General features: G+C 44.9%; 1 protein-coding gene across 1 annotated transcript in view; it reads right to left on the bottom strand.

Annotated features, from left to right (window-relative positions):
- Positions 1-26,047, bottom strand: part of LOC129861512 (host cell factor 1-like) — a 54,923-nt gene that overhangs the window by 16,498 nt on the left and 12,378 nt on the right. Inside the window, exons 5-17 of the mRNA XM_055932890.1 lie at positions 25,433-25,491; positions 23,447-23,671; positions 23,061-23,120; positions 21,655-21,765; positions 18,324-18,513; positions 14,686-14,819; positions 6,936-7,074; positions 6,560-6,707; positions 6,329-6,366; positions 5,823-6,233; positions 5,464-5,576; positions 2,961-4,323; positions 1,357-1,508 (exon numbers count right to left, since the gene is read on the bottom strand). Of these exons, the coding sequence (XP_055788865.1) occupies positions 1,357-1,508; positions 2,961-4,323; positions 5,464-5,576; positions 5,823-6,233; positions 6,329-6,366; positions 6,560-6,707; positions 6,936-7,074; positions 14,686-14,819; positions 18,324-18,513; positions 21,655-21,765; positions 23,061-23,120; positions 23,447-23,671; positions 25,433-25,491 (3,143 nt within the window). The remainder of the gene's footprint in view (positions 1-1,356; positions 1,509-2,960; positions 4,324-5,463; positions 5,577-5,822; positions 6,234-6,328; positions 6,367-6,559; positions 6,708-6,935; positions 7,075-14,685; positions 14,820-18,323; positions 18,514-21,654; positions 21,766-23,060; positions 23,121-23,446; positions 23,672-25,432; positions 25,492-26,047) is intronic.

Below are 26,047 nucleotides of genomic sequence, written 5' to 3' on the forward strand. Positions count from 1 at the left end.
GACACTAACCCCCAAGGACAAGTACACTAACCCCCAAGGACACTAACCCTAACCCCCAAGGACAAGGACACTAACCCTAACCCCCAAGGACAAGGACACTAACCCTAACCCCCAAGGACAAGGACACTAACCCTAACCCCCAAGGACACTAACCCTAACCCCCAAGGACACTAACCCTAACCACCAAGGACACTAACCCCCAAGGACAAGTACACTAACCCCCAAGGACACTAACCCTAACCCCCAAGGACAAGGACACTAACCCTAACTCTCAAGGACACTAACCCTAACCCCCAAGGACACTAACCCCCAAGGACAAGGACACTAACCCTAACCCCCAAGGACAAGTACCCTAACCCCCAAGGACAAGTACACTAACCCCCAAGGACAAGTACACTAACCCCCAAGTACCCTAACCCCCAAGGACAAGTACCCTAACCCCCAAGGACAAGGACACTAAGCCCCAAGGACAAGGACACTAAGCCCCAAGGACAAGTACCCTAAGCCCCAAGGACAAGTACCCTAACCCCCAAGGACAAGTACCCTAACCCCCAAGGACAAGTACCCTAACCCCCAAGGACAAGTACCCTAACCCCCAAGGACAAGTACCCTAACCCCCAAGGACAAGTACCCTAACCCCCAAGGACAAGTACCCTAACCCCCAAGGACAAGTACACTAACCCCCAAGGACAAGTACCCTAACCCCCAAGGACAAGTACACTAACCCCCAAGGACAAGTACACTAACCCCCAAGGACAAGTACACTAACCCCCAAGGACAAGTACACTAACCCCCAAGGACAAGGACACTAACCCCCAAGGACAAGGACACTAACCCCCAAGGACAAGTACCCTAACCCCCAAGGACAAGTACCCTAACCCCCAAGGACAAGTACACTAACCCCCAAGGACAAGTACACTAACCCCCAAGGACAAGTACCCTAACCCCAAAGGACAAGGACCCTAACCCCCAAGGACAAGGACACTAACCCCCAAGGACACTAACCCCCAAGGACAAGTACCCTAACCCCCAAGGACAAGTACCCTAACCCCCAAGGACAAGTACCCTAACCCCCAAGGACAAGTACCCTAACCCCCAAGGACAAGTACCCTAACCCCCAAGGACAAGTACCCTAACCCCCAAGGACACTAACCCCCAAGGACAAGTACACTAACCCCCAAGGACAAGTACCCTAACCCCAAAGGACAAGTACCCTAACCCCAAAGGACAAGGACACTAACCCCAAAGGACAAGTACACTAACCCCCAAGGACAAGTACCCTAACCCCAAAGGACAAGTACACTAACCCTAAAAGCGTTGACCGTATGAAAGCCATGGGTGTAATAATGTCCTTACAGGTACGCAGGGCCCAGGTGTGGGCGTGGACTGAGTAACCGTGGTGACGGCTCTGCCAGATGTCGTCGATGCGCTGGTCTCGGTGGTTGCCGAGGACGACGAGGGAACCTCTGTAGTTCCGTTGTCTCCTTGTGTCGAGTCACCAGGCTGGGCTGGAGGGAGGAGAGACATCCCAACATTATGAATAAAAACAGTCCCCCAACAGCAGGACTAAAACGGCCCCCAACAGCAGGACTAAAACGGTCCCCAACAGCAGGACTAAAACGGTCCCCAACAGCAGGACTAAAACGGTCCCCAACAGCAGGACTAAAACGGTCCCCAACAGTAGGACTAAAACGGTCCCCGGTCCCCAACAGCAGGACTAAAACGGTCCCCAACAGCAGGACTAAAACGGTCCCCCAACAGCAGGACTAAAACGGTCCCCAACAGCAGGACTAAAACGGTCCCCAACAGCAGGACTAAAACGGTCCCCCAACAGCAGGACTAAAACGGTCCCCAACAGCAGGACTAAAACGGTCCCCAACAGCAGGACTAAAACGGTCCCCAACAGTAGGACTAAAACGGCCCCCAACAGTAGGACTAAAACGGTCCCCAACAGCAGGACTAAAACGGCCCCCAACAGTAGGACTAAAACGGCCCCCAACAGTAGGACTAAAACGGTCCCCAACAGTAGGACTAAAACGGTCCCCAACAGTAGGACTAAAACGGTCCCCAACAGTAGGACTAAAACGGTCCCCAACAGCAGGACTAAAACGGTCCCCAACAGTAGGACTAAAACGGTCCCCAACAGCAGGACTAAAACGGTCCCCCAACGGCAGGACTAAAACGGTCCCCCAACAGCAGGACTAAAACGGTCCCCAACAGTAGGACTAAAACGGTCCCCAACAGTAGGACTAAAACGGCCCCCCAACAGCAGGACTAAAACGGTCCCCAACAGCAGGACTAAAACGGTCCCCCAACAGCAGGACTAAAACGGTCCCCAACAGTAGGACTAAAACGGTCCCCAACAGCAGGACTAAAACGGTCCCCAACAGCAGGACTAAAACGGTCCCCAACAGCAGGACTAAAACGGTCCCCAACAGCAGGACTAAAACGGTCCCCCAACAGCAGGACTAAAACGGTCCCCCAACAGCAGGACTAAAACAGTCCCTGGTCCCCAACAGCAGGACTAAAACAGTCCCTGGTCCCCAACAGCAGGACTAAAACGGTCCCCAACAGCAGGACTAAAACGGTCCCCAACAGCAGGACTAAAACGGACTCCAACAGCAGGACTAAAACAGTCCCCCAACAGCAGGACTAAAACGGTCCCCCAACAGCAGGACTAAAACGGTCCCCAACAGCAGGACTAAAACGGTCCCCAACAACAGGACTAAAACGGTCCCCAACAGTAGGACTAAAACGGTCCCCAACAGTAGGACTAAAACGGTCCCCAACAGTAGGACTAAAACGGTCCCCAACAGCAGGACTAAAACGGTCCCCAACAGCAGGACTAAAACGGTCTCCTCCTGGAGAGATACTGGGTGGTCGACCATCCTCCTGGAGAGATACTTGGAACAAGTTACAGACACAGTTATGCTCAGTGGATAGATAACAGTAGGTCCTACCTGTGGTAGCTGTGTTGGTCGTCCCCGTCTCGTGCGTTTCACACGGCGGGTTGGAACACACCCTCTGGACCGTGCCTGTCCCCGTCCCCGCCAGGTTGGACGTAGTCTGAGACGGGGTGTTGGTCGTCCCCGTCTCGTGCGTTTCACACGGCGGGTTAGAACACACCCTCTGGACCGTGCCTGTCCCCGTCCCCGCCAGGTTGGACGTAGTCTGAGACGGGGTGTTGGTGGTGCCCGTCTCGTGCGTTTCACACGGCGGATTGGAACACACCTTTTGCACGGTCCCTGTCGTCTGCTTGTCCTGCGTCGACGTAGTGGTAGTGCCAGTCTCGTGCGTTTCACACGGCGGGTTGGAACACACCCTCTGCACTGTCCCTGTCGTCTGCCCGTTGCCCATACTGGAGTTGGCCTGCGTCGACGTAGTGGTAGTGCCAGTCTCGTGTGTTTCACAAGGTGGATTGGAGCAGACCTGTGTGTCGCTGCTGTCTCCAGCTCCGGCCTCAGTGGGGCTTGCCTGGTGTGTTTCACAAGGTGGACTGGAGCAGACAGGAGAGGTGAGGGAGGATCCTCCTCCACCACCACCACCGGATGACCTGCTCTGGTTATCTGAGGACGAGGAGCTGAGCGTCATGCCCATCTTGTCAGAGCCCATGTTGGAGCGTGCGGTGGTCGAGGTGTAGGTAGTCCCTGTTCTCAGAGTCTCCGGTCGTAACACCCCGGGCACAGAGCTGCTACCAGAGACAGACGACGGGGAGAGGGCTCCGGAAGAGGGGGGCGGAGAGGACGGGGGATCGGACCCGCTGGTGTTGTCGATTACACAGGAGCCCTGTTGTTGTTGCTGGTTGGATCCCATGTTACAGCTGACGGTAGTCTGGGTGTTGGTGGTACCTGTATCGTGGGTCTCTGACGGCGGGTTGGTGCACACCTGCTGTACCTGGCCCATGTTGGAGGACGCCGTCGTCTGGGTGTTGGTGGTACCTGTATCGTGGGTCTCTGACGGCGGGTTGGTGCACACCTGCTGCACCTGGCCCATGTTGGAGGACGCCGTCGTTTGAGTATTGGTGGTGCCGGTTTCGTGGGTTTCACACGGCGGGTTTGAACACACCCGCTCCACCCCACCATTACCAGTCATGTTAGCGGAGGCTGTGGTCGCTGTATTGGTTGTGCCAGTCTCGTGGGTCTCGCAGGGGGGGTTCGAGCAGACCAGGGTCACGGTGCCTGGGTCGCCTGCCTCGGGCTGGGTGGAGGAGGGGTCGGCGGAGGTGGGGGAGGACAGGAAGGAGACAGGAAGATCATGGACAGGCTGAGCCTCCACACCGCTAGGGGTAGTGATTAAGGTCACCTGGGTGGCCTGGCCTCCTGCCTGGAGGACAGAGACACAAGAGGGCAACAAAACAACTTAATACAATTCAATCTAGCCAATAAAATTCAGAAACATTTCTATAAAATGGAATTCAATCATTCTGAGTGTTATGTTTTCATGGTGGCATGTCGGAACAGAAAAATTATTTTCTACAGAATCACTGCAACGTATCAACGTCAGCCGGACGTATCAACGTCAGCTTGGCGTCACCCGGACGTATCAACGTCAGCCGGACGTATCAACGTCAGCTTGGCGTCACCCGGACGTATCAACGTCAGCTTGGCGTCTCCCGGACGTATCAACGTCAGCTTGGCGTCTCCCGGACGTATCAACGTCAGCTTGGCGTCACCCGGACGTATCAACGTCAGCTTGGCGTCACCCGGACGTATCAACGTCAGCTTGGCGTCTCCCGGACGTATCAACGTCAGCTCGGCGTCACCCGGACGTATCAACGTCAGCTCGGCGTCTCCCGGACGTATCAACGTCAGCTTGGCGTCTCCCGGACGTATCAACGTCAGCTCGGCGTCTCCCGGACGTATCAACGTCAGCTTGGCGTCTCCCGGACGTATCAACGTCAGCTCGGCGTCTCCCGGACGTATCAACGTCAGCTTGGCGTCTCCCGGACGTATCAACGTCAGCTTGGCGTCTCCCGGACGTATCAACGCCAGCTTGGTGTCTCCCGGACGTATCAACGTCAGCTTGGCGTCACCCGGACGTATCAACGCCAGCTTGGTGTCTCCCGGACGTATCAACGCCAGCTTGGTGTCACCCGGACGTATCAACGCCAGCTTGGTGTCTCCCGGACGTATCAACGCCAGCTTGGTGTCTCCCAGGTGTATGCCACCAGGACAAGCTTAGCAGCAAATTGAAACGGAAGTCCACCCATTCCAAGTATTAATGACGACAGTGTGCACCCTGTACCAAACTGGACTGACGTAGCAAAGGTGGTAGATAAGACACTAAGGCCGCATTTACACAAGCAGACAATTCTGATCTTCTTATTCACTAATTGGACTCTTGACCAATTAGATCAGCTCTTTTAGACCAATTAGATCAGCTCTTTTGCCAATAATCGGGCAAAAGATCCGAATTGGGCTACCTGTGTAAATGTGCTACCTATGTCATCTACATAAACTGTACCTGTGCTGCGGAGACGGTGACCTGTCCAGGCAGGGTCGTCATGGTGCCCAAGGTGGTGATGGGAGCAGCGGTGGTAACACTTCCTCCTGCCAGGCTGGTCGACACTGTGCCAGCTTGGCGTCACCCGGACGTATCAATGCCAGCTTGGCGTCTCCCGGACGTATCAACGTCAGCTTGGCGTCACCCGGACGTATCAACGTCAGCTTGGCGTCACCCGGACGTATCAACGTCAGCTTGGCGTCACCCGGACGTATCAACGTCAGCTTGGCGTCACCCGGACGTATCAACGTCAGCTTGGCGTCACCCGGACGTATCAACGTCAGCTTGGCGTCTCTCGGACGTATCAAACTCAGCCGGACGTATCAACGTCAGCTTGGCGTCTCTCAGACGTATCAACGTCAGCTTGGCGTCTCTCAGACGTATCAACGTCAGCTTGGCGTCTCTCAGACGTATCAACGTCAGCTTGGCGTCTCTCAGACGTATCAACGTCAGCTTGGCGTCTCTCAGACGTATCAACGTCAGCTTGGCGTCTCTCAGACGTATCAACGTCAGCTTGGCGTCTCTCAGACGTATCAACGTCAGCTTGGCGTCTCTCAGACGTATCAACGTCAGCTTGGCGTCTCCCAGACGTATCAACGTCAGCTTGGCGTCACCCGGACGTATCAACGTCAGCTTGGCGTCACCCGGACGTATCAACGTCAGCTTGGCGTCACCCGGACGTATCAACGTCAGCTTGGCGTCACCCGGACGTATCAACGTCAGCTTGGTGTCTCCCAGGTGTATGCCACCAGGACAAGCTTAGCAGCAAATTGAAACGGAAGTCCACCCATTCCAAGTATTAATGACGACAGTGTGCACCCTGTACCAAACTGGACTGACGTAGCAAAGGTGGTAGATAAGACACTAAGGCCGCATTTACACAAGCAGACAATTCTGATCTTCTTATTCACTAATTGGACTCTTGACCAATTAGATCAGCTCTTTTAGACCAATTAGATCAGCTCTTTTAGACCAATTAGATCAGCTCTTTTGCCAATAATCGGGCAAAAGATCCGAATTGGGCTACCTGTGTAAATGTGCTACCTATGTCATCTACATAAACTGTACCTGTGCTGCGGAGACGGTGACCTGTCCAGGCAGGGTCGTCATGGTGCCCAAGGTGGTGATGGGAGCAGCGGTGGTAACACTTCCTCCTGCCAGGCTGGTCGACACTGTGCCAGTCATCGTACCCAACGTGGTCACACCTGTTCAGAGGGAGAACATTGATTTACGAATTGATTGACGGCCATCGGTAGCGCTAACAGACTGGTACCCGGGCTAGTGTAATGGGCCCGATGCTGCAAAACAGCACAAGCTAAAGCATGACAGTGACTGTTGATGATTCAATGCGTCCCTTAACTAAATCATATTTTAGTAGCGTAACTAGACATGACTAGCAAAGCTGTGATGAGATTATCAAGTGAGCTCCTTACCCGTGGTTCCCTTGACGACCAGGGTGGTGACGTTAGGTTTGACACCGGAAACCGTTACCGGGGAGACGAGACGTACGCCTCCCATGGGGACGGTCCGTAAAATAGTTCCGGGTTGTCCGGGGGTACCCTTCAGTACCACCTGGTAGAAACATAATGATAACACCCTGTTAAGATACATAGATATCTTATATACAGTAAAATAGTTCTGGGCTGTCCTGCGGTTACGGAACCCCTACCTGTCCCAGACCTGCTGGTTTCAACTCTTAATGATCGGCTATGAAAAGCCAACTGACATTTATTATAGCCACCGCGCTTCTACACCTGCATCGCTTGCTGTTTGGGGGTTTTAGGCTGGGTTTCTGTACAGCACTTCGAGATATTAGCTGATGTACGAAGGGCTATATAAAAAATAAACTTGATTGGGGCACCGTTCAGCACCACCTGATAGAAACAGAGAATGTATACACGCGCAAGACAGGAAATATATTATTTCCTTGAGCAAGGCTCTTAAGTGTTATATGAAAAATAATGTCATTTTTTAAATTGTATACAACTGCCTTAATGTTGCTGGACCCCAGGAAGAGTAGCTGCTGCCTTGGCAGGAACTAAATGGGGATCCATAATAAACCCCAGGAAGAGTAACTGCTACCTTGGCAGGAACTAATATATCCATAATTTTTTATTTTTTTATTTCACCTTTATTTAACCAGGTAGGCTAGTTGAGAACAAGTTCTCATTTGCAACTGCGACCTGGCCAAGATAAAGCAAAGCAGTGTGAACAGACAACAACACAGAGTTACACATGGAGTAAACAATAAACAAGTCAATAACATGGTAGAAAAAAGAGAATCTATATACAATGTGTGCAAAAGGCATGAGGAGGTAGGCAATAAATCGGCCATAGGAGCGAATAATTACAATTTAGCAGATTAACACTGGAGTGATAAATCATCAGATGATCATGTGCAAGAAGAGATACTGGTGTGCAAAAGAGCAGAAAAGTAAATAAATAAAAGCAGTATGGGGGTGAGGTAGGTAAATTGGGTGGGTAGTTTACAGATGGACTATGTACAGCTGCAGCGATCGGTTAGCTGCTCGGATAGCAGATTTTTAAAGTTGTTGAGGGAGATAAAAGTCTCCAACTTCAGAGATTTTTGCAATTCGTTCCAGTCGCAGGCAGCAGAGAACTGGAAGGAAAGGCGTCCAAATGAGGTTTTGGCTTTAGGGATGATCAGTGAGATACACCTGCTGGAGCGCGTGCTACGGGTGGGTGTAGCCATCGTGACCAGTGAACTGAGATAATGCGGCACTTTGCCTAGCATAGCCTTGTAGATGACCTGGAGCCAGTGGGTCTGACGACGAACATGTAGCGAGGGCCAGCTGACTAGGGCATACAGGTCGCAGTGGTGGGTCGTATAAGGTGCTTTAGTAACAAAACGGATGGCACTGTGATAGACTGCATCCAGTTTGCTGAGTAGAGTATTGGAAGCTATTTTGTAGATGACGTCGCCGAAGTCGAGGATCGGTAGGATAGTCAGTTTTACTAGGGTAAGTTTGGCAGCGTGAGTGAAGGAGGCTTTGTTCCGGAATAGAAAGCCGACTCTAGATTTGATTTTGGATTGGAGATGTTTGATATGAGTCTGGAAGGAGAGTTTGCAGTCTAGCCAGACACCTAGGTATTTATAGATGTCCACATATTCTAGGTCGGAACCGTCCAGGGTGGTGATGCTAGTCGGGCGTGCGGGTGCAGGCATCGAACGGTTGAAAAGCATGCATTTGGTTTTACTAGCGTTTAAGAGCAGTTGGAGGCCACGGAAGGAGTGTTGTATGGCATTGAAGCTCGTTTGGAGGTTAGATAGCACAGTGTCCAGGGAAGGGCCGGAAGTATACAGAATGGTGTCGTCTGCGTAGAGGTGGATCAGGGAATCGCCCGCAGCAAGAGCAACATCATTGATGTATAATAAACCCCAGGAAGAGTAGCTGCTGCCTTGGAAACAGGAACTAATGGGGATCCATAATAAACCCCAGGAAGAGCAGCTGCTGCCTTGGCAGGAACTAATGGGGATCCATAATAAACCCCAGGAAGAGTAGCTGCTGCCTTGGCAGGAACTAATGGGGATCCATAATAAACCCCAGGAAGAGTAGCTGCTGCCTTGGCAGGAACTAATGGGGGTCCATAATAAACCCCAGGAAGAGTAGCTGCTGCCTTGGCAGGAACTAATAAAAATCCTTAAAAAATACAAACAATTGCTCTCAATCCAGGGTTCTGCAGTACGGCTGACACCTCTCAGTGTGTGTATATCTGGGCTTGTTGTGAAAGGCAAAAGGAAAATATCTGTTCTAACCAATGGACAATAATTCAGGTGCTGGATGGAAAAACAAATAACGTGTCCACAACTTAAGGCCAGACACCAATTTAGAAATTCATATTAAATTCATATTAGTATTTTCAAAAAAGTAAAAAAACAAAAAAAAGTTTAAAAAAAACATATTTTTTGTTATATTTTCTTTAGTATATCATCAACATTTTAATAGATTTTATCCACTTTAAAAATCAAAATCATGTCAAAAGCTCACATTTAAATGACATAATTTAAAAGCCCATTTCATAGTGTTACTAAATAAACTGTAGTGAGGTTTGTAACTTACTCTGAAGTGTTAGTGACTGGGTCTAAATAAGCATTTGGGCGTCTAAATTCAGTGTATTAGTTTCTAACCCTCTTAAGAGTCTAAGGGGTTCTACTAAGCGAACAAATGGAATTGTTATAAAATGGTCAAGGATCAAGGATCATTTAACCCCTTATTTTAGGCACTAAACTAATCTCCATATAATCTTCCATGAATTTTTTTTTCCAACTGGTAGCGGGGACCTTCAGATGAGTCTCGTGAGCATCCTAGAGCAACCGACATGTACGTGTTTGTGAGAGAGTCTCACCTTTCCACAGAGGGGTCATATTAGTGTGCAGCCCAAACTGTAGTGACGCTACAGACACTGCGCCAGCCTCCCGGGTGGCGCAGTGGTCTAGGGCACTGCATCGCAGTGCTAACTGCGCCACCAGAGTCTCTGTGTTTGCGCCCAGGCTCTGTCGCAGCCGGCCGCAACCGGGAGGTCCGTGGGGCGACGCACAATTGGCATAGCGTCGTCCGGGTTAGGGAGGGTTTGGCCGGTAGGGATATCCTTGTCTCAGTATGTAAAATGTAATAAAATGTATGCACTCTACTGTAAGTCGCTCTGGATAAGAGCGTCTGCTAAATGACGTAAATGTAAATGTAAAATGTAAGTTGACAGAAGAAGTTATACGGTCCTGTGTCGTGTGTGTGTGTGTCGTGTGTGTGTGTGTGTGTTAGTGAGAGGGGGGGGGGGGGTGGTCGTCGAGCAAAGCCAGCGTGTTTGTGAGAGTCTAATTTTTCCACAGAGGGGTCATAACAGTTTTTGTAGGCCAAACCGTTCAGACGTTTTGGTGTGAGAAGATAAACCCCGCTCTACCCGACACCATTCACTGCAGATGCGGAAGGACGATAAATCGACAAATTGAGACGCAGCCCATGCAAAAAAAATATATAAGATATCTCTAGCTTAAAAACAGACATATTTTGAAGGGGATTGTTTTATTACAGTACATCACAAAAGTGAGTAAGCCCCTCACATTTTTGTAAATATTTGAGTATATTTTTTCATGTGACAACACTGAAGAAATGACACTTTGCTACAATGTAAAGTAGTGAGTGTACAGCTTGTATAACAGTGTACATTTGCTGTCCCCTCAAAATAACTCAACACACAGCAATTAATGTCTAAACCGCTGGCAACAAAAGTGAGTACACCCCTAAGTGAAAATTTCCAAATTGGGCCCAATTAGCCATTTTCCCTCCCCGGTGTCATGTGACTCTTTAGTGTTACAAGGTCTCAGGTGTGAATGGGGAGCAGGTGTGTTAAATTTGGTGTCATCGCTCTCACACTCCCTCATACTGACTGGTCACTGGAAGTTCAACATGGCACCTCATGGCAAAGAAATCTCTGAGGATCTGAAAAAAATATTTGTTGCTCTACATAAAGATGGCCTGGGCTATAAGAAGATCAGCAAGACCCTGAAACTGAGCTGCAGCACGGTGGCCAAGACCATACAGCGGTTTAACTGGACAGGTTCCACTCAGAACAGGCCTCGCCATGGTCGACCAAAGAAGTTGAGTGCACGTGCTCAGCGTCATATCCAGAGGTTGTCTTTGGGAAATAGCCGTATGAGTGCTGCCAGCATTGCTGCAGAGGTTGAAGGGGTGGGGGGTCAGCCTGTCAGTGCTCAGACCATACGCCGTACACTGCATCAAACTGGTCTGCATGGCTGTGGTCCCAGAAGGAAGTCTCTTCTAAAGATGATGCACAAGAAAGCCCGCAAACAGTTTGCTGAAGACAAGCAGACTAAGGACATGGATTACTGGAACCATGTCCCGTGGTCTGATGAGACTAAGATAAAAGTATTTGGTTCAGATGGTGTCAAGCGTGTCTGGCGGCAACCAGGTGAGGAGTACAAAGAAAAGTGTGTCTTGCCTACAGTCAAGCATGGTGGTGGGAGTGTCATGGTCTGGGGCTGCATGAGTGCTGCCGGCACTGGGGAGCTACAGTTCATTGAGGGAACCATGAATGCCAACATGTACTGTGACATACTGAAGCAGAGCATGATCCCCTCCCTTCGGAGACTGGGCCGCAGGGCAGTATTCCAACACGATAACGACCCCAAACACACCTCCAAGACGACCACTGCCTTGCTAAAGAAGCTGAGGGTAAAGGTGATGGACTGGCCAAGCATGTCTCCAGACCTAAACCCTATTGAGCATCTGTGGGGCATCCTCAAACGGAAGGTGGAGGAGTGCAAGGTCTCTAACATCCACCAGCTCCGTGATGTCGTCATGGAGGAGTGGAAGAGGACTCCAGTGGCAACCTGTGAAGCTCTGGTGAACTCCGTGCCCAAGAGGGTTAAGGCAGTGCTGGAAAATGATGGTGGCCACACAAAATATTGACACTTTGGGACCAATTTGGACATTTTCACTTAGGGGTGTACTCACTTTTGTTGCCAGCGGTTTAGACATTAATGCCTGTGTGTTGAGTTATTTTGAGGGGACAGCAAATGTACACTGTTATACAAGCTGTACACTCACTACTTTACATTGTAGCAAAGTGTCATTTCTTCAGTGTTGTCACATGAAAAGATATACCCAAATATTTACAAAAATGTGAGGGATGTACTCACTTTTGTGATATACTGTATGTTAAATTAGGATTTCCGGCTGGGCCGTGGAAATTGTACGGAAAGGGTTAACTGACATTTCCCAAAAAGTCATGATTCTTCCCACACGCCAAGTCATTTTTCTCAGATTTAGAAGAGTCTGTGTGGTTATCCTTTGATATATTTTACAGACTTACTCAGCGGGAAATGTTGATATGTTGTACATTTTAACTTGAGTATTTTACAGATAGAAAGATGAAAAAATAAAATAAAACGTTTATTCACAATTTGCTCTGGACAAATCCGGTCCCGGAGTGTATTACCTGTTGAGGACAGAGGGTGCTGTTTTCACTTTGGGGGAAAATCATGCCCAATTTAAACGGCCTCGTACTCAATTCTTGCTTGTACAATATGCATATTATTATTACTATTGGATAGAAAACTCTCTAATTTCTAAAACCGTTTGAATAATATCTGTGAGTAAAACAGAACTCAAGTTGGAGCAAACTTCCTGACAGGAAGTGGAAAATCTGAAATCGATGCTCTGTTCTAGGGCCTACCTATAAATGTCCTTGATATATATCAGTATACATGCACTTCATACGTCTTCCACTAAATGTCGACAGGCAGTGAGAAAGAAATGGAGTGTATAACTTGATCTGGGGTCGAATAAAAGCTCTCGGGATGACGTGTCACCAGTTTCCTGGAGAGAGCGTGAAGGGACCTGGTTTTGCCTTCTGAAAAGCTGCCGTTATAGACGACTAATATCTCCGGCTTTGATTTTATTTGATACGTGACAATATCATCGTAAAGTATGTTTTTTCAATATAGTTTTATTAGATTATTGAAATTTATTCGGGACGTTAGGCGTGTTGCGTTGTGTGCCTTTGTTCAGGAAGGAGAGCTTTGCGCTACTTTGCTAGCTTTCCGTGCTAATTGACTGGAGAAGAGGACATTCTAAATCCAAACAACGATTGTTCCCGACAAAGGACCCCTTGTACAACATTCTGATGAAAGATCATCAAAAGTAGGACCCATTTTATGATGCTATTTCATATATCTGTCGAACATGTGAAATAGTCGTTTGCGCCCAGATTTTGGGTACTCTCTCGCTATAACTATGTCGTATGTCGTAATAAAGTTATTTTTAGAATTCTAACATGGCGATTGCATTAAGAACTAGTGTATCTATCATTTCCTATACAACATGTATTTTCTAGTAACGTTTATGAATAGTTATTTGGTCAGAATAGTTGAGTGTCGTAAAAATATCCGCACATTCTGGGAAAAAGATGCTACGTTAGCACAATGTATAACCACTGATTTCAGCTCTAAATATGCACATTTTCGAACAAGACATAAGTGTTTGTATAACCTGATGTTATAGGACTGTCATCTGATGAAGGTTTATGAAGGTTAGTGAAAATGAATATCTTTTGCTGGTTTATTCCCTATCGCTAACGTGCCTATTGCTATCGCTAACATGCCTTGATGAATGAATGCGGTAGTGTGGTAGGCTATTGTAGTAAGCTAATCTAAGGCTATATTGTGTTTTCGCTGTAAAACACTTAAAAAAAATCGGAAATATTGGCTGGATTCACAAGATGTTTGTCTTTTATTTGCTGTACACCATGTATTTTTCAGAAATGTTTTATGATGAGTATTTAGGTATTTGACGTTGGTGTCTGTAATTACTCTGGCTGCTTCGGTTCTATTTCTGACGGTAGCTGTGATGGTAGCTGCAATGTAAAACTGATTTATACTTCAAATATGCACATTTTTCGAACAAAACATATGTTTATTGTATAACATGTAATAAGACTGTCATCTGATGAAGTTGTTTCTTGGTTAGTTTGGTTGGTTCTTGGTTAGTTAGGTTGGCTTTGTGCATGCTACCTGTGCTGTGAAAAATGTCTGTCCTTTTTTGTATTTGGTGGTGAGCTAACATAAATATACGTGGTGTTTTCGCTGTAAAATATTTTAAAAAACAGACATGTTGGCTGGATTCACAAGATGTTTATCTTTCATTTGCTGTATTGGACTTGCTAATGTGTGAAAGTTAAATATTTCTAAAAAATATATTTTGAATTTCGCGCTCTGCCTTTTCAGTGGAATGTGGGAGGAGTTCCGCTGGAGCAGTACAGGTTAACCCACTGTTTCTAGGCCGTCATTAAAAATAAGAATTTGTTCTTAACTGACTTGCCTCGTTAAATAAAAGGTCAAATAAAAATAAATAAATCAAAAATGTTTCTACAGCATTTTACAAATGTTAGTTTGACTGATGTGAGCCACTCATGTTATGGCTTTATTAATGGCTTTTACGCCCCCTTTACCTGTGTGAGTACCTGCTGACCAGCCCCAGGTCTGGGCATAGTACTGTACCAGGGTTAAAGGTTAGAGAGGGGATAGAGGGGGGGGTTGGGGTACCTGTGTGAGTCCCTGCTGACCAGCCCCAGGTCTGGGCATAGTGCTGGTGTTACTGTACCAGGGTTAAAGGTTAGAGAGGGGATAGAGGGGGGTTGGGGTACCTGTGTGAGTCCCTGCTGACCAGGCCCAGCTCTGGGCATTGCGCTGATGATCTTGCCTGGTGTCCCGGTGCCTGGTGTCATCATCTTAGTGGTAATGATGGTAATGGGGGACTTCATACCACTTCCTGTCACTCCTGACCAGACAACAGATTAAAACACATTAGTACAATTATATGTAGAAGGCAAGGGGAAACCCATTTCTGGTATATCAACAAAATAAATCACAGCACACTTTTGGACTCATTTAGTAGTTACCTAATAAAGTACAATATCATTGGAAATTAATGTTGAAAATTAAATAAAATATTCCCAACATTTATATTGAAAATTATGTCATAGCTAGAACAAGGAGACGGAACAAGGAGCCGGAACAAGGAGCCGGAACAAGGAGCCGGAACAAGGAGCCGGAACAAGGAGACGGAACAAGGAGACGGAACAAGGAGACGGAACAAGGAGACGGAACAAGGAGGCGGAACAAGGAGACGGAACAAGGAGCCAGACGTTTCACCGGATGTATAAACCTGAAGAATGCGGTTGGAATTTCCACTCACTACCAAATATGGTGATGACAGGAAGCCCAGTGGCCGGCAGTGGGAAGAGATGGAACTGGGCCAACATTCTGCTCGCGGAAGAAAATCCCGACATCAAAACAGTTTTCTGTTCCCAATAGGGATGTGACAAATTGATTTTTTTTCTCTTAATGTTTAAACTGGGGGGGGGGGGGGGGGGGGGGGATGGGGGGGGGGGCGCGTTAAAACGAAGACATTTTTCACAAAATTCCAGGTAAAATCCTATGGGTAGTATGACTACTAGGGGGCCAAAGAAGTTCTACTACTGTCATACAGTTGGCTTAGGCATCTGGAGTCGGCTTTGTGGCAGGTGAAATCGTTCCAAAGACAAACGTTAATTCACATGGACCTCCAGTGTTCCTTCCATTTGTTAGGTGTCATTATCTCACAACAACAACAACAATAAACCACAACAACACTCACAACAACACTCACAACAACAACAAACCACAACAACACTCACAACATCAACAACAACAAACCACAACAACAACACTCACAACAACAAACCACAACAACAACACTCACAACAACAACAACAAAAAACCACAACAAACTACAACAACAACAAACTACAACAACAACACTCACAACAACAAACCACAACAACAAACCACAACAACAAACCACAACAACAACAACAAACCACAACAACAAACCACAACAACAAACCACAACAACAACAACAAACCACAACAACAACAAACCACAACAACAACAAACCACAACAACAACAAACCACAACAACAACAAACCACAACAACAACAAACCAAACCGAGTGATCAGTTGTGTTCCCTACGTTCTCCTTTCCCCCCCCTCCGTTACGTGTCTCTTGTTCAATTCTGATCCCCTCTGCACATGCGAGTGGGTGTGCCGCCAAAGCCTACAGAAATATGTACTTGCTTTGCAAATGTATCTTAATTTCTACCGATCTGTGTTTCAGTTTACGGTTTTCATTTCCACCTTTTTCACGGAACAGTTTAAATATAATTTAAAAAATAAAATGCTTTCATATCTCAAAAAAATAATTGTCATGTAGTTAATCAAAATTCGAAATAAATGATAAAAACCTAAAAAAGTTACTTATATTGTCAACGATGTAAAAAAAAAAAAAAAAAAGCTTACATAAAGCCAACAAATAAAAACATGGAAGCCTGCAGGTAGAAAATACCCTGATGAAAAATAAATATCTTATAAATCAACATTGGCTACGCGTGGTCTGTCTGCAACAAACTTGAAACATTGTATCAACTATTAACTTGGGATCAGGCCCAAAGCTTTCACTAGCAAACTAGCCGGTCAGGACAGACACAGCTGTCGGCCATTTTGCACAAGGGATTAGACCTATTTCATGATGTTTCCACTGGATCAGAGCATGACATTTTGTCCCTTTCACAACGAGTGGTTATCGAAAGGGGGAGAGAGAGCTAGACATCGAGGAACTATTGTCATTCTCAATGGATGTAAAAAAATAAATAAATAAAATACTTAGTTTGCTTTTTGTTTGGGGTGAAGAAAACATTACTTTGAGAAGCTCCACAGCACGATTAGTGGTGGTGCTTTAAGCCAATCAGAAATACTAATCAGATCCACAAACGGGCACATTTATATGCTTGAATTTGCACGCAAGCCAGGTAGCCCACAGACCTTTTTTATTTATTTTTTATTTTACCGTTATTTTACCAGGTAAGTTGACTGAGAACACGTTCTCATTTGCAGCAACGACCTGGGGAATAGTTACAGGGGAGAAGAGGGGGATGAATGAGCCAATTGTAACTTCTATGTGTAATCAGGTAGCCTATAGACCTACTTCTCTGTGTAATCAGGTAGCCTATAGACCTACTTCTCTGTGTAATCAGGTAGCCTATAGACCTACTTATATGTGCAATCAGGTAGCCTATAGGCCTACTTCTATGTGTAACCAGGTAGTCTATAGGTCTACTTCTATGTGTAATCAGGTAGTCTATAGGTCTACTTCTATGTGTAATCAGGCCAGGTAGCCTATAGACCTACGTCTATGTGTAATCAGGTAGCCTATAGACCTACTTCTATGTGTAATCAGGTAGTCTATAGGTCTACTTCTATGTGTAATCAGGCCAGGTAGTCTATAGGTCTACTTCTATGTGTAATCAGGCCAGGTAGCCTATAGACCTACGTCTATGTTTAATCAGGTAGCCTATAGACCTACTTCTATGTGTAATCAGGTAGTCTATAGGTCTACTTCTATGTGTAATCAGGTAGTCTATAGGTCTACTTCTATGTGTAATCAGGCCAGGTAGTCTATAGACCTACTTCTATGTGTAATCAGGGCCAGGTAGCCTATAGACCTACTTCTATGTGTAATCAGGTAGTCTATAGGTCTACTTCTATGTGTAATCAGGCCAGGTAGTCTATAGACCTACTTCTATGTGTAATCAGGGCCAGGTAGCCTATAGACCTACTTCTATGTGTAATCAGGTAGTCTATAGGTCTACTTCTATGTGTAATCAGGCCAGGTAGTCTATAGGTCTACTTCTATGTGTAATCAGGCCAGGTAGCCTATAGACCTACGTCTATGTTTAATCAGGTAGCCTATAGACCTACTTCTATGTGTAATCAGGTAGTCTATAGGTCTACTTCTATGTGTAATCAGGCCAGGTAGTCTATAGGTCTACTTCTATGTGTAATCAGGGCCAGGTATCTGGGAATTTGGTTAGAAGACCATTTGTAGAAGACTGCTTGCTATAAAGGTTAATGTTGAAGTGTTGCGTTTCGATTCAAGTCAAGACAAATATCTACATGTTTTGGAATGTCGAATGTCGACGTCGGGAGACTGCCATCACAGAAAAGGGGAACAGACCACTTTTTCCCGTCAGTTGACTTAAACGAATCACGACGTGGCATAGTGGCGCATCAACAGTGACAACGGTCGGCTGCTATTGAAGTGACTGTCAAAATCCATAATAACCCGTCCTGAAATTGTCACCAGTGCGTGACAGAAATCTAAAAAGGCTCCAGACCCGCAGCGGACAAACACAACAGATTGACTGACGAATTGATTGGAATGATCGATAGGAAGGCAGACGAACCCGTTTTTCCAATGGGTATAATGTGGGTGCCCGGCTTTGAGGTGGAGGTGGGCATGCTGCTATAGGACAAGATGGTGGGCTTTCCCCCAACGGTGCCCCCGGCCTTGGAAGTGGTGATGATGGTGGTGGGCGTACCGTCGGCTGACGTCACCAGCTTCAGGATAGTACCCGCCGGGAGAGGACCCTTCGTCTGGGGGGGGGGGGGGAACAGGAAGAAGAGAGAGGGGTCAGAGGTGAAGACGAGAGGTGGAAGCTGACGTACATCATGCCACAAACCATTCTTTTGCACACCAGTATCTCTACTTGCACATCATCATCTGCACATCTATCACCCCCGTGTTCAGTTGATCAATTGTAATTACTTCGCTACTATTTTCCTATTTATTGCCTTACCTCCTCACGCCATTTGCACACATTGTATACAGACTTCTTTTTCTATTGTGTTATTGACCGTACGTTTGTTTATTCCATGTGTAACTCTGTGTTGTTGGTTTTTGTGTCGCACTGCTTTGCTTTATCTTTGGCCAGGTATCTTTGGCCATAAAAGGTGAAATAAAATACATTTCAGCTTGGTAGACAGTTGGAGACTCGCTCTCTATACGTCGGAACATATTCCCGATCTGTTTACACAGGATCTCACAGGGACTATGGATAAGAATCAGCTGTCGATGTGAATTCACCAATAAGTTGATCGTTGTGTACTGTCCTGTAGTTACACAACTAAATGTATTACTGGCCTGTATTGTATAACTAAATGTATTACTGTCCTGTATAACTAAATGTATTACTGTCCTGTATTGTATAACTAAATGTATTACTGTCCTGTATTGTATAACTAAATATATTACTGGCCTGTATTGTATAACTAAATGTATTACTGTCCTGTATAACTAAATATATTACTGTCCTGTATTGTATAACTAAACCTGTATTACTGTCCTGTATTGTATAACTAAATATATTACTGTCCTGTATTGTATAACTAAATATATTACTGTCCTGTATTGTATAACTAAATGTATTACTGGCCTGTATTGTATACAGTATTATTCATGATTATTATTTGACCATGCTTGTCACTTATGAACATTTTTGAACATCTTGGCATAGTTCTGTTATAATCTCCACCCGGCACAGCCAGAAGAGGACTGGCCACCCCTCATAGCCTGGTTCCTCTCTAGGTTTCTTCCTAGGTTTTGGCCTTTCTAGGGAGTTTTTCCTAGCCACCGTGCTTCTACACCTGCATTCTAGCTGTTTGGGGTTTTAGGCTGGGTTTCTGTACAGCACTTCGAGATATTATCTGATGTACGAAGGGCTATATAAAATAAAATTGATTGATTGATTGATATTGTATAACTAAATATATTACTGTCCTGTATTGTATAACTAAATGTATTACTGACCTGTATAACTAAATGTATTACTGTCCTGTATTGTATAACTAAATGTATCACTGACCTGTATTGTATAACTAAACCTGTATTACTGACCTGTATTGTATAACTAAACCTGTATCACTGACCTGTATTGTATAACTAAATGTATTACTGTCCTGTATTGTATAACTAAATGTATTAGTGTCCTGTATTGTATAACTAAATGTATTACTGTCCTGTATTGTATAACTAAACCTGTATTACTGACCTGTATTAAATGTATTACTGTATTGTATAACTAAATATATTACTGGCCTGTATTGTATAACTAAATGTACTACTGTCCTGTATTGTATAACTAAATATATTACTGGCCTGTATCGTATAACTAAATGTATTACTGTCCTGTATTGTATAACTAAATATATTACTGGCCTGTATTGTATAACTAAATATATTACTGTCCTGTATTGTATAACTAAATGTATTACTGTCCTGTATTGTATAACTAAATATATTACTGTCCTGTATTGTATAACTAAATGTATTACTGTCCTGTATTGTATAACTAAATATATTACTGGCCTGTATTGTATAACTAAATATATTACTGTCCTGTATTGTATAACTAAACCTGTATTACTGACCTGTATTGTATAACTAAATATATTACTGGCCTGTATTGTATAACTAAATATATTACTGTCCTGTATTGTATAACTAAATGTATTACTGTCCTGTATTGTATAACTAAATGTATTACTGACCTGTATAACTAAATGTATTACTGTCCTGTATTGTATAACTAAACCTGTATTACTGACCTGTATTGTATAACTAAATGTATTACTGACCTGTATTGTATAACTAAATGTATTACTGACCTGTATAACTAAATGTATTACTGTCCTGTATTGTATAACTAAATGTATCACTGGCCTGTATTGTATAACTAAACGTATTACTGTCCTGTAATGTATAACTAAACGTATTACTGTCCTGTATTGTATAACTAAATGTATTAGTGTCCTGTATTGTATAACTAAATGTATTACTGTCCTGTATTGTATAACTAAATGTATTACTGTCCTGTATTGTATAACTAAACCTGTATTACTGACCTGTATTAAATGTATTACTGTATTGTATAACTAAATGTATTACTGGCCTGTATTGTATAACTAAATGTATTACTGGCCTGTATTGTATAACTAAATGTACTACTGTCCTGTATTGTATAACTAAATATATTACTGGCCTGTATTGTATAACTAAATGTATTACTGTCCTGTATTGTATAACTAAATATATTACTGGCCTGTATTGTATAACTAAATATATTACTGTCCTGTATTGTATAACTAAATGTATTACTGTCCTGTATTGTATAACTAAATATATTACTGGCCTGTATTGTATAACTAAATATATTACTGTCCTGTATTGTATAACTAAATGTATTACTGACCTGTATAACTAAATGTATTACTGTCCTGTATTGTATAACTAAATGTATCACTGACCTGTATTGTATAACTAAACCTGTATTACTGTCCTGTATTGTATAACTAAATATATTACTGTCCTGTATTGTATAACTAAACCTGTATTACTGTCCTGTATTGTATAACTAAATATATTACTGTCCTGTATTGTATAACTAAACCTGTATTACTGTCCTGTATTGTATAACTAAACCTGTATTACTGTCCTGTATTGTATAACTAAATATATTACTGACCTGTATTGTATAACTAAATGTATTACTGTCCTGTATTGTATAACTAAATGTATTACTGTCCTGTATTGTATAACTAAATGTATTACTGTCCTATATTGTATAACTAAATGTATTACTGGCCTGTATTGTATTACTAAACCTGTATTACTGTCCTGTATTGTATAACTAAATGTATTACTGGCCTGTATTGTATACCTAAACCTGTATTACTGACCTGTAGGATGTGCTGTAGGCTGGAGCCAGCCTGTCCCGTCACCACCCCGGTCTGACCAGGTTTGGTCTGGACTACTGACATCACCTTCCCCAGGTTGGACAGGTTAGACAGCTAGAGAACAGGAAGTAGGAGAGACCGTCAGATCACAGAGGAAAGACTGGTCTAACGCCACAGGACTTTTACTATCAACATAGGTCTATTTCTATTTAACGTAATACAGCACATGACACTATGACGTTTCCACTATTTAACACCATATAACACGTGTGTATTGTTGTACTTACAAGGATGAGGAAACTATATATTTGAAATTGGTCACATAATAAAAAGTTAATTCATTAAATTTATTTCATGCCAGATAGCAGATGCTTTTATCCAAAGCAACTTACAATACAGTGAGTGAATACAGTACAATGCATGTTTAATATGTGACCCCCAATTGGGGAGAATGGACTGTTCCACAATACAATATATGTGACCCCCGTAGGGGGAATGGACTGTTCCACAATACATGTTTAATATGTGACCCCCAAAGGGGGGAATGGACTGTTCCACAATACAATATATGTGACCCCCGTAGGGGGAATGGACTGTTCCACAATACATGTTTAATATGTGACCCCCAAAGGGGGGAATGGACTGTTCCACAATACATGTTTAATATGTGACCCCCAAAGGGGGGAATGGACTGTTCCACAATACATGTTTAATATGTGACCCCCAAAGGGGGGAATGGACTGTTCCACAATACATGTTTAATATGTGACCCCCAAAAGGGGGGAATGGACTGTTCCACAATACATGTTTAATATGTGACCCCCGTGGGGGGAATGGACTGTTCCACAATACATGTTTAATATGTGACCCCCATGGGGGGAATGGACTGTTCCACAATACATGTTTAATATGTGACCCCCGTGGGGGGAATGGGCTGCTCCACAATACATGTTTAATATGTGACCCCCATGGGGGGGAATGGACTGTTCAATATGTGACCGCCCCATGGGGGGAATGGACTGTTCTATATGTGACCCCCCAATGGGGGGAATGGACTGTTCTATATGTGACCCCCCCATGGGGGGAATGGACTGTTCTATATGTGACCCCCCCCCATGGGGGGAATGGACTGTTCCACAATACATGTTTAATATGTGACCCCCAAAGGGGGGAATGGACTGTTCCACAATACATGTTTAATATGTGACCCCCGTGGGGGGAATGGACTGTTCTATATGTGACCGCCCCCCAAAGGGGGGAATGGACTGTTCCACAATACATGTTTAATATGTGACCCCCAAAGGGGGGAATGGACTGTTCCACAATACATGTTTAATATGTGACCCCCATGGGGGGAATGGACTGTTCTACTGTTCATGTAAAAGACAACAGAAGGTATCCAAACTAACCCAATGCTGCACGTCCTTGCCAGACATCACTTTGTTTTGGCCCTGGTTGGCCGCAGTCAGCTTAGAACGGGGGCACAAAACAGATGCAGTGAGTCCCTGCTAAACCAGGGGTCAATAAGCTGGCCAGCTGACTTGCTAAAAACGTTATTGTTTGTTTTAAATACATTTTCTTTTGTTATGATGCTTTAAAAAACAAGCATGTATTATTTCAATAGAGTCGAACGAACAATTAAAACCGATAAATGCAGAAACCCGAACCCCCCAAAAAATCTTAAGTTCGTACTGAATTATAAAAAGTTATGTTATAAATATTTATCAGAGTTCACTGGCTAACTTTAGCGATTCTACTAAGGCCACTAAACAGCCTCTGTCAGCTGTGATCTTACCAACGTGCCACCTCCCCCCAGAGTGAGGGGACTCTTAACCAGAGTGATGGTCTTGGTGACTCCTCCCACTACCGTGGTAACCACCTGGTGTTGCTGGGCAACCGTCACCGTGCCAGACTTGTGCACGGTGATGATTGGCCGATTGGGTGTTCCGGGTGTGGCGACACCTGACGTGCCCACCTGAGCCGCAGCAGTCTTCAGCATGCGAGTAGCTGGGTTACTAATCTGAGAGAAGGAACGAGACATGGAGGGGGATCAGGTTTCAAATATGTACTATTCTTTTTTATTTTTTAATATAAGTAGTGCCTTTAAAGACCATATGGGCTGGGCTGGACACTTGAAATGGTGTTTCAAATACTGAATATATTTTTTCAAAGTACTCTAACATTATGCTCACAACACAGTTCGTATATGCAGTGTATTCGGGAAAGTATTCAGACCCCTAAACGTTTTCCACATTTTATTACGTTACAGCTGTTGTTCTAAAATGTATAAAATCATTTTTTCCCTCATCAATCTACACACAATACCCCATAATGACAAAGCAAAAACAGGTTTTTCAAAATTTTTGCAAATGTATTATAAAGAGACAGGACTGTGTTGAGGCACAGATCTGGGGAAGGGTACCAAAAAATGTCTGCATCATTGAAGATCCCCAAGAACACAGTGGCCTCCATCATTCTTAAATGGAAGAAGTTTGGAACCACCAAGACTCTTCCTAGAGCTGACCGCCCGGCCAAACTGAGCAATCGGGGAGAAGGGCCTTGGTCAGGGAGGTGACCAAAAACCCGATGGTCACTGTGACAGAGCTCTAGAGTTCCTCTGTGGAGATGGGAGAACCTTCCAGAAGGACAACCATCTCCGCAGCACTCCACCAATCAGGCCTTTATGGTAGAGTGGCCAGACGGAAGCCACTCCTCAGTAAAAGGCACATGACAGCCCGCTTGGAGTTTGCCAAAAGGCACCTAAAGAATCTCAGACCATGAGAAACAAGATTCTCCGGTCTGATGAAACCAAGATTGAACTCTTCACCCTACAGTGAAGCATGGTGGTGGCAGCATCCCTACGGTGAAGCATGGTGGTGGCAGCATCCCTACGGTGAGGCATGGTGGTGGCAGCATCCCTACGGTGAGGCATGGTGGTGGCAGCATCCCTACGGTGAGGCATGGTGGTGGCAGCATCCCTACGGTGAAGCATGGTGGTGGCAGCATCCCTACGGTGAAGCATGGTGGTGGCAGCATCCCTACGGTGAAGCATGGTGGTGGCAGCATTACGCGGTGGGGATGTTTTTCAGCAGAAGGACTTGGAGACTAGTCAGAATCGAGGGAAAGATGAACGGAGCAAAGTACAGAGAGATCCTTGATGAAAACCTGCTCCAGAGTGCTCAGAACCTCAGACTGGGGCGAAGGTTCACCTTCCAGCAGGACAACAACCCTAAGCACACAGCCAAGACAATGCAGGAGTGGCTTCGGGACAAGTCTGAATGTCCTTAAGTGGCCCAACCAGAGCCCGGACTTGAACATCTCTGGAGAGACCTGAAAATAGCTGTGCAGCAACGCTCCCCATCCAACCTGACAGAGCTTGAGAGGATCTTCAGAGAAGAATAGGAGAAACTCCCCAAATACAGGTGTGCCAAGCTTGTAGCGTCATACCCAAGAAGACTCAAAGCTGTAATCGCTGCCAAAGGTGCTTCAACAAAGTACTGAGTAAAGGGCCTGAATACTTATTTAAAATGTGCTATTTTTGTTTTATTTTTTATAAACTTGCAAAAAATTCTAAAACCCTGTTTTTGCTTTGTCATTGTGGGATATTGTGTGTAGATTGATGGGGATTTAGCAAATTTTTTCATCAATTTTAGAATAAGTCTATAACGTAACAAATTATGGAAAAGGTGAAGGGGTCTGAATACTTTCAGAATGCACTGCAGTAGACAGATTTTTTTTGAACGCAACATGTAAAGTGTTTGTCCCGTGTTTCATGAGCTACCTGTGTGGCTGGTCTCAGACGGTTCCGTAGGCGAAGAAGCCTGCGGGATTCTCCCTCACCTTGAGAAATCTGGGGCATTGTGTTGTGTGACACAACTGCACATTTTAGAGTGGCCTTTTTGATATGCCACACCGGTCAGGTTGGTGGATTATCTTGGCAAAGGAGAAATGCTCACTAACATTTGAGAGAAATAAGCTTTTTTGTGCGCATGGAATATTTCTGGGATCTTTCATTTCAGCTCATGAAACATGTGACCAACACTTTACTTGTTGCGTTTACATTTTCCTTCAGAATACATTCCTACAGCACCTACAGCATGGTTGATACATTACTTCATTCCAAGTGGTACGGTAGGTAGTGTGGATATTGGTAAAATATACACATACCTACTACAAAAAAAAGAAATCACACACTACAAATCGCTCTAGTGAGCCAGCCAGGAGACTTTATAAATGACAGCACACTGAGGATTACACAGAGACACAGAGAGAGAGAGAGATACAGAGAGAGAGAGAGACAGAGACAGATAGAGAGTGAGAGTGTGAGAGTGAGAGACTGAGAGAGTGAGTGTGTGTGTGTGTTACTATTAATCCAAGCCGGATCTCTTACCATAAC

Source organism: Salvelinus fontinalis, chromosome 8, assembly GCF_029448725.1.
Source record: "Salvelinus fontinalis isolate EN_2023a chromosome 8, ASM2944872v1, whole genome shotgun sequence".
Lineage (NCBI taxonomy): Eukaryota > Metazoa > Chordata > Actinopteri > Salmoniformes > Salmonidae > Salvelinus > Salvelinus fontinalis.